The sequence below is a fragment of the Thamnophis elegans genome, chromosome 15 (assembly GCF_009769535.1).
Source record: "Thamnophis elegans isolate rThaEle1 chromosome 15, rThaEle1.pri, whole genome shotgun sequence".
Classification (NCBI taxonomy): domain Eukaryota; kingdom Metazoa; phylum Chordata; class Lepidosauria; order Squamata; family Colubridae; genus Thamnophis; species Thamnophis elegans.
The window spans coordinates 13,590,969-13,608,892 of record NC_045555.1 but is presented as its reverse complement, the minus strand read 5'-3'; the positions used below and the strand labels follow the sequence as shown (position 1 = coordinate 13,608,892).

Below are 17,924 nucleotides of genomic sequence, written 5' to 3'. Positions count from 1 at the left end.
GAAGTCATTTTCTCATTCTTATCCTTTAGCCTTTGAGTCGTCCCCCCCCTCCCACTTTCCCATAATCCTCCCCCTCACATTTCTGTCCAGAAGGTTGTTTAAAATGCTCATTTCAAAATGATCAGAGAAGACAAAGGGGCAAGAGTGAGCAGAATATTGTGAGATTTTCTATAGGTTAGAAAGGAACCTTTTGCAGCAATACTTAAATTCTATTCTATTCTATTCTATTCCCTTCCCTTCCCTTTCCCACTCTGCTCTGCTCTCCTTTCCCTTTCCCCTTCCTCTCCTCTCTTCTCCCATACTCTCTTCTCCTCTCTTTCTCTTCTCTTTCCTTCTCTTCCCTTTCCCACTCTGCTCTGCTCTCCTTTCCCCCTCCCCTTCCCATTCCTCTCCCCTCTTCTCCTCTCTTTCTCTTCTCTTTCCTTCCCTTCCCTTTCCCACTCTGCTCTGCTCTCCTTTCCCCCTCCCCTTCCCATTCCTCTCCTCTCTTCTCCTCTCCTTTCTTCTCTTTCCTTCTCTTCCCTTCCCTTCCCACTCTGCTCTCATTTCCCCCCCCTCCCCTTCCCCTTCCTCTCCTCTCTTCTCTCCCCCAGCTGGTGAGTAAACAGGACAAATCTAAAATAATTTCTGATCTTAATGTTCAAAAGGTTTATACTGAAACCTTTTTTTAAATCTTGTTTCAGGGTCAACCTGGACAGAAAGGGGAAATGGTAATAAGATGTTCAATCAATTTTGCATGCTACGTTCTCCTTATCAAGTTTCAAATTCATAGAAAAGAACAAATGGCAGGGATGTTTTTGAGGGACCCATCTTTAGAAGGAATGAAGAGGTAGAAAACTTGAAGCTCTCAAGATGGAACTAAAATATAGTTCCCAGCATTCCTGACTTGGGTTGGGATTGCTTAGAGCTGAAATTCAGATTTCTAGCCCAGGAATAGCTGTCTCTTTCTTTGGCAGATTAGAAAGACAGAATAGTGATTTGTCCTGAGAAATTTGTAAACTCTATCTCGTCTTTATTAAACAGCTGCATGGTATATTATTAGATTTGTTTAAAGCAATCATATACTTTTTAAGAGCAATGCTATATGTTCAGAAAGAGGTTTGTTTCTATGGAATAATGGGAAAGTATGATATTTTTGAATGGGCAGAACTGCTGTTGTGGAATTAAAGCTGAAAATTATACTCCATAAATGGATCCAACAGATTTCTGGAAATTCATTTCAAAATTTTGGGGAATGTTAATTGATTTCCCAAACTCTTCTCTGCTGCACTAGTTTTCTCTTGGCCAGGGGTGTTTAAAACATAAATATACCATCATACAGTGGTTGCAGTATTACAAATGACCATGAGATGGCAGCACAGACACCAAAACACCAACTCATGGCTCCCATCTAGTGTTGGAATAGATTATATTCATTATAAACAAGAAGTGCTTAACAAAAGACCACATTCAAAAGCATAATTTCTCATCTGTAATTTGAAGTAATACCAAAGACTGTTATATGATCTCTTCCCTCTGCAATTTTATTATCATCTAATGCTGGTGTATGTCTATGTGAAAGTATTGTATTGGTTGTGCAGCAACACAACATTTAAGTTTGTTTGTGATTTATATTATCTTTTTGTGTTGCAACCATGAAACAAGGGGAAGTATGGTACTTATCTAAATCAGCTCACAGTGTTTGTGCTTCCTTATTTGACTTTATTTTATTGATTCTTTCATTTCCCAATCATGAATTTAGATTGTTTCATAGCTTAAAAACACTTTTCCCCTGTTCTATTTTTTTGCATTCAGCATTTCTTGTTGTAGCTATTTTCTCAACTGATATCATAGAGATCTCAGTTTGGTAATGACCTTGTTGGAGTACAATAGGGACCTCAGGAATGTCATTCATTTCTTGAATTGCACATATAAATAAGGATTATGGATTGATATTTGAATGGTGATTATAGAATCCAGAATGAAGCGATGGTCTGCTGAGTCCTCCATGAAATATAATTCAGTAATCTCCTCTCTTCAAACCATTTTGGAAAATTTTGTTGTGGTATAGGCAGGATACTCAATTTTGAATTAAAGCATTTTCAAGCAATTTCTGGCCACAGTTGGGCTGGAATGGCCACAACGAAGGCCGATTTTACACTCCCCCTCCATGTTGGCTAAGAAATGCTAGAAGGTGCTATGAGACCATAAGGAACTGTAATCAAAGTATCATATGAAATAATGAAATGACACATTTTTGCCTTGGAATCAGTGTTTAATACTTGTACTCTAAACAACAATTCAAGCACTATATTATAAGAATAGTGTAGTGTGAATTCAGTCTGAACTTCCCAGATGGTTGATTTTATGACTGGGCTTAGAGAACAGATGCTAATATGGGAAGTCATAACACTTATTCAAATGGATTTTTAAATCACTGGAGTCTAAAACATTTATACAATACTGTGCATGCTGTCAACTGGTCATTTTTTCCACTGTGGGAATTATGTGAAAATGGCCTTATTGAATTACCATGTGCTTTACAGATAACTATAAATATAGATAACCATAAAAGTGTGTTTTTCACATATATTCCAAGTAGAAGAATACCGGTGTATGCTTGTAGAGAGGTGAGAGAAAGGTTGGGAAATACACAGGATGGAGCATTAAGATCTTCCACTGTCTTGGTCCAATTTTTTTAAAAATTAGAAATATACAGTATACTCAAGAGTTCACAACAGATTTTGAAAATAAAGTGCCTGGAAAATTATTTATGTCCATCACGAAAAACTACAAATAGTAATAGTCCAGACAGATGTCTATCTTCCTTGCAGTGTCAGTGGGCGAATGGTTATAAAATAATCAAGAGGTTGGCTATGTGATTGAAGCCCTGTCCCATTTCTTACATACATGCCATTTTGAGGTGTTTTTTTTTACTTTCTATGAATATTACTATTTGTTTACAAGCAAACATGCTTTGTACATGATCCTTGATCCAAACATTTTCTCTATCTTGCTAAGTCTACTGCTACCTATGGGTATCATGGCCTACTCTAGACACATATCTCATTTCAGTGTTGTTCAGGGGTGAGATTCAAATTTTTTAGCCATGTAGGGTGATCTTCCAAATGATTTTGCAGCTCTAGGCAGAAGTCAATGGCAGGTTTTCTTTAACCATGAATCTTAGCCCATGAACATTCTATAGTTGATTTCACAAAACAGAAATAATGGATGACTTTAGCCCAAAGCTTTATGCAAAAGTAGACTCATCTACTCAGAAAAACAGGTAAAATTACCTGGTTAGTTCTTAGATAAACAAAGTTTTAAGCCTAGTCAAATCTACCTTAGCAGCTCTATTGTGAACCTACAATTTTTTGCCAGTTCAAAATTCCAAATGTGCTCACTGTGGAAATGTGTTTTGAAATCCCATTTAATCTAGATTGTCTGAAAGATTCTAGGTATGCTTGGATTTTAAAATATGGAAGTATTAATAATCTCAAAAGAGGATGCAATTAATCCCTCCTCTCTCTGTAATGCCAGTACTTTGTATAACTTGTGTTACAATTTTTGTAGTAAAGCTCACTTCCCCTCTCACTCAATGTGACCTTGGACTTTTCAAGGTCAAAGTTCAACTAGTAAGTACCGTCTACTGATACTAAGATTAGAAACCTAAGATTGGAAATCACATCAGTTTTGATTAATGGTTATCACTAAAAAATATTAAACATTCTCTCTCTCTCTCTCTCTCTCTCTCTCTCTCTCTCTCTCTCTCTCTCTCTTTCTCTCTCTCTCCCTCCCTCTCTCCCTCTTCCTCTTCCTCTCCCTCTCCCTCTCCTTCTCTCTCTCTCCTCTCTCATAGGGGATACCAGGACAAAAAGGAGAAAAGGTAAAATTAATATAGGATATAAAAGTTCGGATCATATTTGAATACAGATGTTTTTTTTTAAATTGAAACCTGAAATCTGGTTCTTCTTGTATGCCTGAATCAATAGTTTCACTATCCCTGGTTATGGCTGAAAAAGAATATACCATAACCTGCCCTTTTAATCCATATGTGTAGGTAAGAACAATCATTACAAAAACTAAAACTAAAAAGTGTATCATTAAAGCAGGCAGTTGCACATGGAAATTGTACATTTGAGTGAATGGCTTCCAATGAATTGGTGGATAGTTTCCTTGATGAATTTTGTAGCTCTGAAAATTTTCCTTGCTCCAAGTCAGATAAGTATTATAATTGCAGGAAAAGGAACAACCATGGATCTATTTCAGAGGTGGTATGCTGCCGGTTCACACTGGTTCGGGCGGACTGTTAGTGGCGGCAGGGCAAGGTTCTGTCCACCCACCGTGACATCATCACAGACCTTCACACATGCACATTAGCTATGCCCAAACCAGTAGTGAAGAGAAGAGAATACCATTACTGGCCTATTTGATGCTGAATCAACCATCATAAACAAAATTGGTCAATAGTTTTTGAACCATGATACTCCAAAAGGTACCAAGAACAAGAAGTTCTTTCTGATACGAAGCCATTGTCCAGGGTGGGTCACATCACATTATCCCTACCAAGATGAAAGAACTCTTCACAATGATGCACCTGCTGTGGTCCTGTCTCTTTGACTCTATATTTGGGTGACATGATTTAAAATATTTTCTTTTTTAATCCCTCTGTTTCTGCAGGGTCAATGCGGAGAATATCCACACAGGGTAAGCAAATTCTTCTGGATTTTTAAACTGAACTCTGTATCTTCTCCCTTCTTGGCTCGAATAGCTTCCGTGCAACTTCAAAAAAGATCAACTAGGAACCCCCCTCCCACTTTGTTCCTGTGTTTCTCTCATCCACCATAGATATTCTGTGGCTTGGATTAGTGGTGGGTTCTGAGCAGTACAGCCCGGTATGGGCATACCAGTGGCAGCTGGGATGGGATTTGGAGACAGGGATGGGATTTGGAGGTTCTTCGAACCAGCCATAATGTTAGCTACAGATTCTCCCGAACCCGGGCAAACCAATAGCAGCCCATCCCTGGGTCTTTCCATAATCTACTCCCACAAATTCTGTTTTCAGAAAGGGGTGAAGTACAGTCATTGGGGAATGAGTCACCTCCTCACTTATGGTCCCTTTTAGTCCAACTATGCCCTGTTTTCTCCAAAATAAGACCTCCCCAGATAATAAGCCCAATTGGGTTTTTGAGTGCATGCACTAAAATAATCCCTCCCCCCAAAGTAAGTCCTCCCCAAAAATATTGCAACACAGCAGCAGCCATGAGGTGACCACGCTCGCTGCCTCCTGTGCCTCAAAAATAATACCTCCCCGAAAATAAGGCCAAGTGCTCATTGGGGGAGGGTCAAAAGAAAATAAGACAGAGTCTTATTTTCAGGGAAAGACGGTATTAAAATGGCAGTCGAAGCCTACCAAAGCCATGTAGGTTTAAATGAACTTGGTGACAACAGAACACAGTCATTTAGCAGAGCAGGTCTTCTGAAGGGAAGCGAAAGTTCAGATATTCTGCAGCATTTATTTTGTTTGTTTATTTATTAGCATAGTTTTAAAGAATATCTGACCCCACCTCCACAAACTGTGGGTACTTTACAGTATAAAAAGCCAGAACAATAAGATAAAAGAACAAAGGATATGATTCCACAAACAGAAAAACCAAAGAAAACAGCACAAAGTCTGGGAGAACAGCCATGTTTTCAATACCTTTTGGAATATCATCGCGGTGGGAACCAGACGGACCTCCGGGAGGTCTGGGGGATGGAATAATGCTCCAGAGGGCAGATGTCACATTGTTTTGCCTTCTTCTAGAACGCTTAGATGAACGATGAGTGTAACTAACAAGACAAAGAGAACGATTGAGCGCAACAAAGCAACATGACAAATACTAATGTGCTTAGAGTTAAAATAGCCAAGGGGTATTTATATAACATTTTTAAAAAAAGAGCTGGGGGAATAAAAAAGATGAGAACTTACACAACTACATATGCAAGTGACATGTCTGCTTTTATATAGCAATAATCTGCTGACAATCCAGAAAAGACTTTCAGGATTTAACGTTTTAATTTAATCTAAACAATGGGACAACAAGTTAGGCAACAAGTCTTTAAAAATTCCCAAATCTGACTCATTTGAAACTGAGTTAAAATGAGCAATCCACTGGTTTGCCAAATGTACTCGGCATAACAAGGTTCGCATCAACAGCTAAATCTCTAAAATCCTCTAAAAGCAATTTTAAAAAAACCTACATTTCCATTTGTTCCATAAAATGTATCCTTACAATAAAAAAAATGGATGATTAAGGAATAGGATAAGAAAAGAAACTTCAGGAAACAAGTATTATCTTTGTCTGTTCCAAATGTCTTAAGAAACTTTTGAATATGAATTTGATCTAATTGATGGGGGTTTTAAAAAAAATTTCTGGGGCCAATGGTATAGCCCTAATCAATGCTAATTCACTGAGAATGCAATGCAAACTTAATCATTACCACTGAATCTTATTTGAATTCTGAACCATAAGATATGTGTGTGATTTGTACACTGCCAATTTAAAAAGACTCTTGCCAGATTACATCCCTAAAAACAAAATAAAACCACATACAATTATCATTAAACAGAAAAAATAAATCAAATATTTAACAAAGCCAACATTGCATGTGATGAGATACAATTGTGTTTCTTGAAAGGCATCAAAACAATATTTCACTGCCAAAATCTCCACCAAGCAATTGTTTATGTGACGTTGATTGGACTTGAAAAGAAAAGTTATTCCTGTAGATTATCTAGACAACAAACAATAATGCTCAAGGGAACTTCATGTTCCAAATCTCAAGTTGGAAGACTTCTTAAATGCATCATATTTCAGCCAAAGTTTATGTATATCTACTAAATAGATTCGTCTTTAAAACATGGAGGATTAGCCATGACAGAAATCCTAACGTACATCCAGATAAATTTATCTTCTTAGAAAATATGGACTATGACAGATTGATTGATGAGCTATACTGCTAGGAGAAAACATTATCCCGTGTGAACATTGAGAAATGGGGCAATCACTGAGTACTCTCTTGCTGCACTGTGAGGGCTTCAGAAATTCTAGGGAGGGTCAGGACCACAAGGAGTGATTGTGAAGTCGAAATCCCAATCTAAGTCACAAATTGTAAAAAGCCAGAATAAGATCTTGGTAAATGGTTAACTAGAAATCAAGATGCTTTGCTGGATAATGTCCATCTTTTCCACCATTCCATCATGATCAGTCATTAGCCTCAAACGGCCTCTAACCAAGTTGGGAAAAGCAATAGCCCTGTCCATTGATTGCTCTGCAGCAACTCACAATCTGTGGCCTTTCACTTGCAAATAGGTTGGTTGCTTATCAACAGTCTTCCCAACATTTGCTACTTAGCCAATTGCCAATTTTGTTCTTCTTTATGACCTCAGGGTTGAAACTTGAGGGTAGGGATGCAAGAATGAAGGGCCAATATAAGCTATTCCTTCCTTTATGAGTGTAGTACATTTATCCTTCCTTGTAGCTTGAAATGATTGGAAACGTAGGGAAGGGAAACTTCTATTTGGAAACTTCTACATGTGACCACAGATAGGTCTAGATCAGGGGTATCAAACTCAAAGCCAGGGGGCTGGATCTGACCCATGGGGTGCTTAGATCTGGCCAGGGGTGGATTCCTGCTGGCATTATTACCAGTTTGGTGCCCAAAAATTTTTGCGTGCTTACGCATTTGCACTTAAACAGGCCTGTGCATGCACACACCATTAAAGAAGTGGGGGGTTACATTTTTTCAATGAACATTGTTCTGTGCATGTGCAGAACAGAAAATAAAGATAGCGGCACCCAGGACAGAACTGGTACGATCACATGTCCGGTCGAGTTACTATCTATTCGGCCGATCTGGTCCATAACGATAGGAACCCACGTCTGGATCTGGCCCGTGGGGCCACCCTGGAAACAATGAAGGACCAGCCCGCAGTGCCTCTGCCAGTGAAAATGGATCTCAGGAGGTCTGTGTGCGGCCCTCCCGAGCTCCGTTTTCGCTGGCAGAGGGTTGCAGGAGGCCATCGCAGCTGAAAACGGAGCTTGGGAGCCCGTTTTCATTGACAGAGCACTTGGGCCACCACAGGCACCCCCAACATGAGTGAAGTTAAGCTGGCCACACCCCATCCTGGGTATGCCCACTTCAGCCCCATGAGGTCAAACACAACCCTGATGTGGCCCTCAATGAAATTGAGTTGGACACCCCTGGTCTAGATATGAGGCTGTGGGAAAATATGCAAATCTGTGGTTTTATGAGGTTTAAATTGATGCTAAAACATTTTCAATAAATTGTCTTGCTGCTCCAGCTCTGGAAGTTTAAAATAGTTTCAGGAAAATGGCATCACAATTTCTGAAAACTGATTTATAACCATTTCAAACTGTTTGGGCCATGTGATCAAAATTTGGGCACTTGGCAACTGGCATGTTTTTATGACAGTTGCAGTATCCCAGAGTCATGTGATCACCATTTGTTCACCATCCCAATTGGCTTCCAACACGCAAAATCAATGGGGGAAGCCAGATTCACTTAAGAGCCATATGGGTTTATTTACCAACTGCAGTGATTTCCTAACAACTGTGGCAAAAATAGCTCATAAAATGAGGCAAAAATCACTTAGCAACAGCCTGGCTTAGCAACAGAAATGTTGAGGTCAGTTGTGGCCATAAGTCGAGGGCTACCAGTAAGCCATTTTTCTATGTTTTAACAGATGTAAAATGTAGAATTGCTATCTGTGACCTTTACTGAATTTCAGTAGTTTACCTTCTTAATATCCTTCACATATTCACAAAATTCCAGATAGCTAAGAAAGCAGCCCGGCTGATTTCTCTATCTTGAGTCCTTTGCTTCCAGAGTCAAAATGGAAGGCATGTATCATGAGGTTCAAGTAGATCTAATCCATCACAAACAATGTCTATTACTTTATGGAATACATTGGAAAGACATCAAACATCGAGACTGAAATGATAATAGAGGCAGAAGCTTAAACACTTTCTGTTCGGGATTTGAAAATCCCTTTGGAAAACAGATTTGAGATCTGGACTTCCTCCAAGAGAAATTTGGAGCTGCAGCTGGTGAAGAATTCTGGATGACAACTGTATGTAGATAATAAACTTTTCAGAGGCATCTGAAACAGAAGGGGGTAGGAAGCGAAAGCTGGCTGATTAAATTTGATGTTTTGGGCAAGTGTATTTACTTAATAAAACAATAGCAGTAGAGTATTATGTATTGGTTGGTGTCTGAACAATTTCTGAATTCAGATTCTCCATGCACTAATCAAAATGAAAAGAGCCCCAAGCATGATCATAAAATAAAAGAAGTAAAAATAAGGTAAAAATAAAGGTTCCCCTCGCACATATGTGCTAGTCATACCCAATTCTAGGGGGCAATGCTCATCTCTGTTTCAAAGCTGGAGCCAGCGCTGTCTGAAGACATCTCCGTGGTCATGTGGCCAGCCTGACTAAATGCCGAAGGCGCACAGAACAGTTACCTTCCCACCACCAAGGGTGGTTCCTATTTTTTCTACTTGCATTTTTTACGTGCTTTCGAACTGCTAGGTTGGCAGAAGCTGGGACAAGTAACGGGAGCTCATTCCATTACACGGCACTAGGGATTCAAACCGCTGAACTTTCTGATCGACAAGCTCAGCATCTTAGCCACTGAGCCACCGTGTCCCGAAGTAAAAATATACGGCTGCAAAGAGAAAAGAATCTGACCAGCTCAGATTAAGATACTGCTGGTTATTAGAATTATCATTTAAGAAATCTCTCTCTGTCCCATTGTGAGCTCAGTGGTAAGAGATCAAAGAACAAAGAACTTGGCTGAGAAAAGTCAACACAGCTTGTGAGGGGGCGGCTATGCCTTAAGCTGTTCATATTTTGCTTTCTCCTTGGAGCTGAAATCCTAAAACATAGCAATTGCAGCCAGCATAATTTGAGAATATAACTTTAAAAAGCTAATCTGGACAGGGGTGGGCTTCAAAAATTTCAGCAACGGGTTCTGGGTGGCTGTGGCCATGTTGGGCATGGGCCAGTCAACCTCCTGCACCACCGTGTGTGTGTGTGTGCATTTTCACCTTCCCCATGCTCCAGAGGCTTTCCCCGAGCCTCTGGGAGGACGAAAACTGCGTTCCCCAGGGCTTCGGAGGCTGGAAGGCTGTTTTTGGCCTTCCAGAACTTCCAGTAGGCTTCTTTTTCCCCCTCCCCAAGCCTCCGCATGGGCCCTACACTTACCTGGCATCCAAAACAGGCCGCGTGGAGACTCCTGGGAATGGCGGGGTGGAAGGGGCAAACCAAGGGCAGGATTTAGAGGTTCTCTGAACAGGTCATAACATTAGCTACAAGTTCTCCCGAACCCAAAGGAACCTGTAGCAATCCACCCTTGAACCTGGAGGAAGGATGTGTTGTTGTTTTTAATATTCTGCTGTTTCAAATTATCAGCAGAATATTCTTAAATGCCTCTTTCCCAAAAGTTTTAAATCATAAAAATGTTTTCCATTTCATTTCATTTACAGGTAATATTGGGGGGTGGGGGGATCATGTTATTTAAAATTTCAGCCTGGTTGCAAAAAAAAATTTGGATGGAATATTGTTCCCCATCTAGTGCCCTCTAAATATGCTGGACTTTAATTTCTATCTATTATGGCTAGAAATTATGGGAGTTAAACACAATTAGAAGGGCACAATTGCCAATCTCACAACTGATTTCATAGTCAATAATCAATGTTAGTCAAAAACCAATAGCCTGCCTGATATGGATTTAATAGCAAATAGATTTCCTTTCCTCTGCTCCCAGCAAATATTATATGTATGTATGTATGTATGTATGTATGTATGTATGTATGTATGTATGTATGTAATAATGAATAATACATAGATGGATGTTATTGGATTACTTTTCCTCTTTTTACTGTCAGCTAAGTAAGAACTGAAAATTTAATTCCACTGTAATGTAGTATCAATAGTTCTCTGTAGGGCAATCCAATAAGAACATTGATACTGTGGTTTCAGTGGAGGAAATTAGCACACTAGGAGATTATGCATGTGTTATACACAATACCAGTCTTGAGAACAGATGAAGTGACCAAAACAGGTTAAAAAAAACCCACAACAGATACAAGCTTAACATCTGGGTTGAGTGTTCAAAGCAAATTGAGGTTTGAACTACCACGTTGGTTTTATGATTTTGATGGTACGGTGAGCTGGATTGACCCCATTGTGTGTTTCCACTGTCCCCCTAGGAATATCTAAGCACCACACTTGCAGCTCTGCGTTCTAATCACATCCTTGCATTGAAGGTTTGTGAGAAAGAAATGGTTTGATTTTACCAGTCCTGTTGCAAAGAAAAATGGATATTGCATGCCCTGAATGATACCAAACCTTTTGTAACATTCTGTGGATAATGAGGGAGGTCATATTGGCAAAATGGACATCTAACCCCATGCCTTACAGACATACCCCTTTACTGAGGCTTTTGCGATAGACAAATGAGGCATTCTTTGCATTGTTATCAGCAATTTCTGATAATACAGCAGGAATTCCAGGGTCATCAATCTAGAGCAGCTGTTCCCAACTTATTTTTATGGCCTTCATCATAATTAGAATTTTCTAGATCACTCTATAAGCCAGAAATGCAGATGGCCATTGCAGGACCTCAAAATTAAAGTTATGTTAATTTGGGTTTTGATTTGATTTTGATTTGGTTTGGTCACTTTAATTTATATAAGATTGTGAGCAAGAATGGCAAAAATCTTTTGAGATTTTAAGGAGAATTATAGAAAATGATCAGTTATGGCCATCTTGTAAGACTTTGATGTTTTATTTTGATGACTCCATGAGCCACCACCAACCACCTCAACTGCCCTGTTTTCCTCCAAAACCCTTTTCTGGTCTGAATTCACTATTTTTGCACATAGCAGAGGATCTCCTATCACACATCTGCCTTTCAGCACTGCTGTTTTTAAATTTTCTTACAAATGGCTTCTCAAAATTTGCCTTTCCCAGTTAATGGCAGGCTTGGGAAATTGAGTACCAAACACAAAATGGGAAAGTTTTTAAAGTTATCTCCTCATCAGCAAAGTTTTAATTCACATCTTTAGAAAATAAATATTCAGATATTCATGTTTGTAAATTATAAATAATTCTCCAGACAGAATCTCCTTTTATTGGAAATGATATAATCAAGAAAAAGATTGAGACATAACAGTAAGAAGATCTTGGTCCAGTTTACATCCTTGAAACTAACAGCACTTCAAGGCCTCACCACCACAATGTAGGCTTAAATTTAGTGCCTTAACCAGATTACATATAACACATAATCATGCAATGTTGTTCATTCATTTCATTTTATGAACTCCAAGGATCATGGCAATTTTGTTTCTGGGATTCACTGGTGAATCCCACTGTGGCCTTGGATCTGTTTTTAATTGTGGCCTTCTAAATCCAAAATTGTGCCTCCAATATACGTATCACCACAACATGTTCTATATTTTAAACCATCTGCCCAGAATCATTGGACGGTAGGGCTGCAATATGGCAAAGACATTTCAGTTTGCAACAAGACTGGAACTTGACTTGCCCTAAAGAGCAAGTGAGTTTAAAAATGAGTAGAAAAATGTATCTTGTAGAGTGTCTACAGCTGTTGTCATGGGGGACCTGTGGCTACATCTCTAAGCCACCAAAGAGGAATAGACTTGAGCCACCCAACATTTGATTCTTCTTACATTTATATTAATGAAAATAGGGTGACTTTGATTGTAGAAAGGAAGTCCTAATGTGAATAATCAGTAGAATTATTGTAGTAGTAAATAATTTGGGGCAGATGATTTTTTTTATGTCTTTGTATTGCTGAAGAGAATAGAAAACCAAGAAGTGGCTACTCAAATAGCTCTTATCATGTTTAGCAAGAGAAAAAATTGAAATAATTTATTGAGCTGGGTTCTCAAGGGAGCTTATAGGAACATTTTTAAAAGTCAGTTCACAAACAATTAATCTGCAGAATCTTAAATTTCAGACCCAAGTATGCACAGAGTCAAATAATCCCATCTCATCTATGAACACCTAAACCCAACCCTTTAACTCTTGGCAGCTTAACCCTTCCAAAGAGCTGGAGAGAAATAACAGCTGAAAAAGCAAATACTGGCTACAATGGTTGAAATGCATCAACTGTTTTCTGCCTGGCTAATAGAAAATGAGTTTATGATGTAATGCAATTTTGCCAGCTCCTGCAACAGCTCATGAACTAGACTCCTTTTGGAGGAAGTGGGTAGAGACTTTGAAAGTTTAAAAGAGTAAATCTGGATCCAGTTAGTGTGACTGAATCCTGCCAGAACTTTTGATAACTTTTGACTCATTTGTAGCCTGATTAACTGAGTTATATAGGCAATAGGCCCTGCCTGAATTTCATTTTAGGCAATCTTTTAGGATCTCCACCAAAAGTAATCTCTTCTATAAGTTGGAGCTGGATCCTTTGCTGAAAAGAGGTGCTTTCCATTGTCTTTCATTTCCTACAAAGTTCTCACTGATTAAATAAAGACATTTTTTTAAAAAAAATTGAGCGAACCTTTGTATTTAAGGGATTGCTATTTGCATTTAAATAGTGCAATCTTCCTGTTTTATTCATTGAATTGATTGAGGGTTGAGGAATTATACTACAACCCTTTCCATATTTTTTGCACCGATTCTGCTTATTTTATTTACTTGGTAAATTCCAAATGCTAGCACTTGAAGCTTGCCATCCAAGGCTCCTGTTGCTTGGATCAATAGCGTAAGAACAAATTGACTACTTTAAAAAAAGGAATATCTTATGAAAGAAAGTTCCAAAACTGTTAAGAAGGACATCTTTGTTAATAAGCAAAGTAATTATTGTCTGAGTTTGTCTGCTTAGGACTTTCACTACCAAACAAGGTAACATCATCAGTCTGAATAAGTGTAGGGTTTGTATTCACTCACACTGTTGTTAACTAGTTGGGTAATAAAACATCTGCCAACAACTAAGCTTGAAGAACATCAATAACTCCATAGTTCAATCTGAGTTACAGAATTAAAATAGGAAAGTACAAATAATGTGGTACAGATACTTCCTAACAGCAGTGGTGTTAGAACAGAGTAGAGTAGAGTAGAGTAGAGTAGAGTAGAATAGAATAGAATAGAATAGAATAGAATAGAATAGAATAGAATAGAACTGATTTCTTTATTAGCCAAGTGTGATTGGACACATAAATAATTTGTCTTAAAAAATTAAGGAATCTAAGTTGTATTGCAGTGGAACTTGGCTGAATGAACTGTTGGATTTATTATAAATTTTTCCAGATTCTATGACGAATGTCCAATCTTGGCAACTTTTAAGACTTGTGAAGTCCAACTCCCAGAACTTCCCAGCCAGCATGGAACAGACATGACTGGCTGGGGAATTCTGGGAGTTGAAGTGCATAAGTCTTACCGTTGCCAAAGGTGGACACCTCTGCTCTAAATTGTGAAGAGTGAAGCAACATTTATAGCTGCTTCAGCAACATTCAGGTTGTGGAATTAAAATGAAGTAAAAGAGACACAGATTGGCTCAAGAGGCTTGCCACGAGGTGCCCAATGACAATGGTTTTTCCATGACCCCTTCTTTGATATTGATGAACTCAGACTTGCTTTTATTCCTTCCTTTGGTTATTTTACTTTTTTCCCCTGTTTCCCTTTTCTTCCCTGGCTGCTCTGTTTGACTTTTGATGCCCTACTGACATCTTTTGCCTTGTGACCTTTGGCCTTTCCCCGTGACCTTCTGGCTCGGTCTTCAGCTGTTGCCTCTTCTCAATTCAGTGCGACTGGCTCCGCCCCCAGTCATAAAGAGACGCACCTTCCAGGTATCCTCCTCCTTTTCCTCCTCCTCTTCCTCCTCCTCCTCCTCCTCCTGGTCTGTTCATTTCTGAAACTGGTAATTAACCAGCTTCCCATCTTCCTTAGGAGAGGGTTTCGTTAAAACTAGGAAAAGTAAAGATTCTCTGGCAATTCAGTAATGCACCCATTTCACAGAATTGACAAATCAGGTTTTTAATGCATTTGCATGCTTAGTTTAGCAGCTAAGCATGAACACATGGTTTAGTGGTTATTTGTCTTGAAAGTATTGTTAGACCATATAACAGTGATGGCTAACCTTTTTGTCCTCACCTGCCGAAATCGCACCCCCTTGTGCCACATTTTGGGTCTAGCAGGCCTCCCTGAAGCCTCCTGGGACCAAAAACGTTTGTGCGACCCTCCTGCCCCCTCCACATGGACGCATCTCCCGCATGCGCAGCAGAGACCCAAAAAAACAGCTGGCCGACGGGAGACGCGCACGCACACATGCGAGGTAGGGTTTTAAAAGGGTTTAATTTGATTTTACTGGAACCGATCTGTTTTACAATACAATCTGCTAAGCCAGAGGTCTTCAAACCTGGGAAACTTTAAGACTTTTGAACTTCAACTCCCAGAATTCTCTCCTGCTCTAATGGCTGGAGAATTCTGGGAGTTAAAGTCCAAAAGTCTTTAAGTTGCCACGTTTGGGGACCCCTGTACTAAGCAGGGGTAGTTCACTAGCCATAGTTCTAAACATTCGCCTAACCAAAGTATATTTCATAATCTTTTTAGATAGACGTTTGGCAGAGATAGGAAAATGGGAAGAACACAATTCCTACTGCTGCCATATGCTTGGAGACACAAATACATAGCCTAGAACAGGGATGGTGAACCTTTTCAGCACCAAGTGAACCACAACCCAGAAGAGGAGCTTCCCAGGGGACATGCGCATGCCTAAAATTGAACTTCTGATTTCTGGTGCGCACATGCACGCCAGCCAGCTGGTCTTCTCATTACTGGAGCACACGAGCATGCAATGATCAGCTATCTGCTGCACATGCCACAAAATGGAAGCTCTGCTCTTCCTATTTCCAGCACTGCCACCTGCACGAAGCCAGTTGTTCGTCACGGGCCCATGTTCACCAGAAACCTGGAAGAGAAACGGGCAACGCCGCGCATGCCAGGCAACATGGCTCCGCGTGCCACTTCTGGCACCTGTGCCATAGGTTTGCCATCACGAGCCTAGAATAACCTAGAATTTCCAGTGATTATCCAATGGATGTTTAGAGCTTTATGTCCTATTAATTATTCAAATGACTCTTCCAAACAAGTGTCTTGCATTCAACCCTTGGTCCTAATTAAGTGGGAGCCAAATTTCAGCCTTCAACTGTTCGTTGCAGGGAATGTTATTCTAATATGATAGATTATTTCATAGAAGTATCAACAAATTTCATGCTTGACCACATCTACTGCGCCATCAGAATTGGGACTAGCAGAGATTGGACATCTAACAAGTCCTGCACCATCTCAGCTGCCCAGCAATGGCATCCTTCAATAGACAGAAGTCTCCAGAGCAGAATGCACATCATCCTCATTTTTGGGGATAATGTTCTGTGTGCTTTGGTAGATGAGGTTCATCTCAGCCAGAGTGCTTGTATAAGCAAGATGCCCATTCATGCAAAGTCCCTTGTTACAGTGGCATTATGATATGCTTATGCATACTGCTGATCTGAACTGGCCTTGCCTTCCAGGATCCATCTGGAATCCTATTGGATAGCAGTAGCACTTAAGACTTATATGCCACTTCTCAGTGCTTTGCAGCCCTGTCTAAACAGTTTACAGAGTCAGCCTATTGCCCCCAACAATCAGGGTCCTCATTTTACCCACCTTGGAAGGATGGAAAGCTGAGTCAACCTTGAGCCTGATGAGATTTGATTTGCTGAATTGTAGCCAGCTGTCAGCAGAAGTAGCCTGCAGTACTGCACTCTAACCACTATGCCACCATGGCTTATCATGGATGGAGGAATAATCAAAGATCAAACACCACCCTCACCAGATGTCATAGGCTATGTGTAGCCATTGACTGGAGCTATATTTTAAAAATTGTTCTGCTCTGTTGCATGTGCATTTAATATGCTGTTAGGCTTCATTGAAGATGGTCTCATGTCACCATTTTGGCAATGCATAAAATACTGCATGACCAAAAGACAGAATTCCATGGGCACGGTAGGAGTATAGCCACTTAATTTGCCAAATAGATTTTTTACCACTAGGGTACTTCAAATGCATACCTACAAAAAAAAATTCAGGTGATGTGAATCTTAGTATTAGATGCAGAAAAATCCAACTAACTGAATTGGATGGCATTTAATATTGGCCCTCGGTTTCCCATCCAACCTATTGCAATGGAAGCTTTTAAAAAAATAATAATATGGGAATGCGCCATCAGCCAATCCATAGTTACTCTTTGCCTGAGTTTTAGAAACCCCCTTCATAGACTTTCTAACAAGACCTTGTTTGGCTTTACCTGTATTCCTTGGCTTAGGTGGTTATTTGTTCTCCCATGTTATTTAGCTGTGTTTATAGTAATATTATTCTCAATGAACCTCAGGGTGAACAAGGACAGGCAGGCATCCAAGGGCCTCCAGGGCTACCTGGGCCTCCAGGACCACCAGGGACTCCAGGACCAACTGGCCCATCTGGCCCAGCTGTAAGTGTTTTTCATGTCTCTATGGATCTTTCTGTTGTGGCCCATCAGCGGCCTGCGGAGCTGGCAACAGATTCAGATAGTGAGGAGGTTGGGGAGGAACATGGGCCAGTCCTGGAGTCTGGGGAAGGCTCTGATGGGGGCTCTGTGTCGGAGGCAGAGAGGTGGCCAGAGCCGTATGCCAGCTATCAATTGCCTTCAGAGTCAGACATCAGTGGGGCAGAAGAACAGCTGGAGCCTGTTCCAATTGTGTGCGCATGTGCAGAGTTGCCAGACAAAGGGAACAGCTAAAGAACAGGGTCAACTTGGGAATAAGGCCACAGGTGGATGATGAATGGCCCCTCCCAGAGGGAATAAAAGAGGAGTGAAGGGGAGTGGAG

At 40.1% G+C, this 17,924-nt stretch overlaps 1 protein-coding gene across 1 annotated transcript in view; it reads left to right on the top strand.

The window, feature by feature from the left end:
• The window catches only part of COL13A1 (collagen type XIII alpha 1 chain), a 225,993-nt gene that overhangs the window by 121,867 nt on the left and 86,202 nt on the right, over window positions 1-17,924 (top strand). Inside the window, exons 10-14 of the mRNA XM_032232350.1 lie at window positions 684-710; window positions 3,839-3,865; window positions 4,660-4,686; window positions 11,258-11,314; window positions 17,449-17,547. Of these exons, the coding sequence (XP_032088241.1) occupies window positions 684-710; window positions 3,839-3,865; window positions 4,660-4,686; window positions 11,258-11,314; window positions 17,449-17,547 (237 nt within the window). The remainder of the gene's footprint in view (window positions 1-683; window positions 711-3,838; window positions 3,866-4,659; window positions 4,687-11,257; window positions 11,315-17,448; window positions 17,548-17,924) is intronic.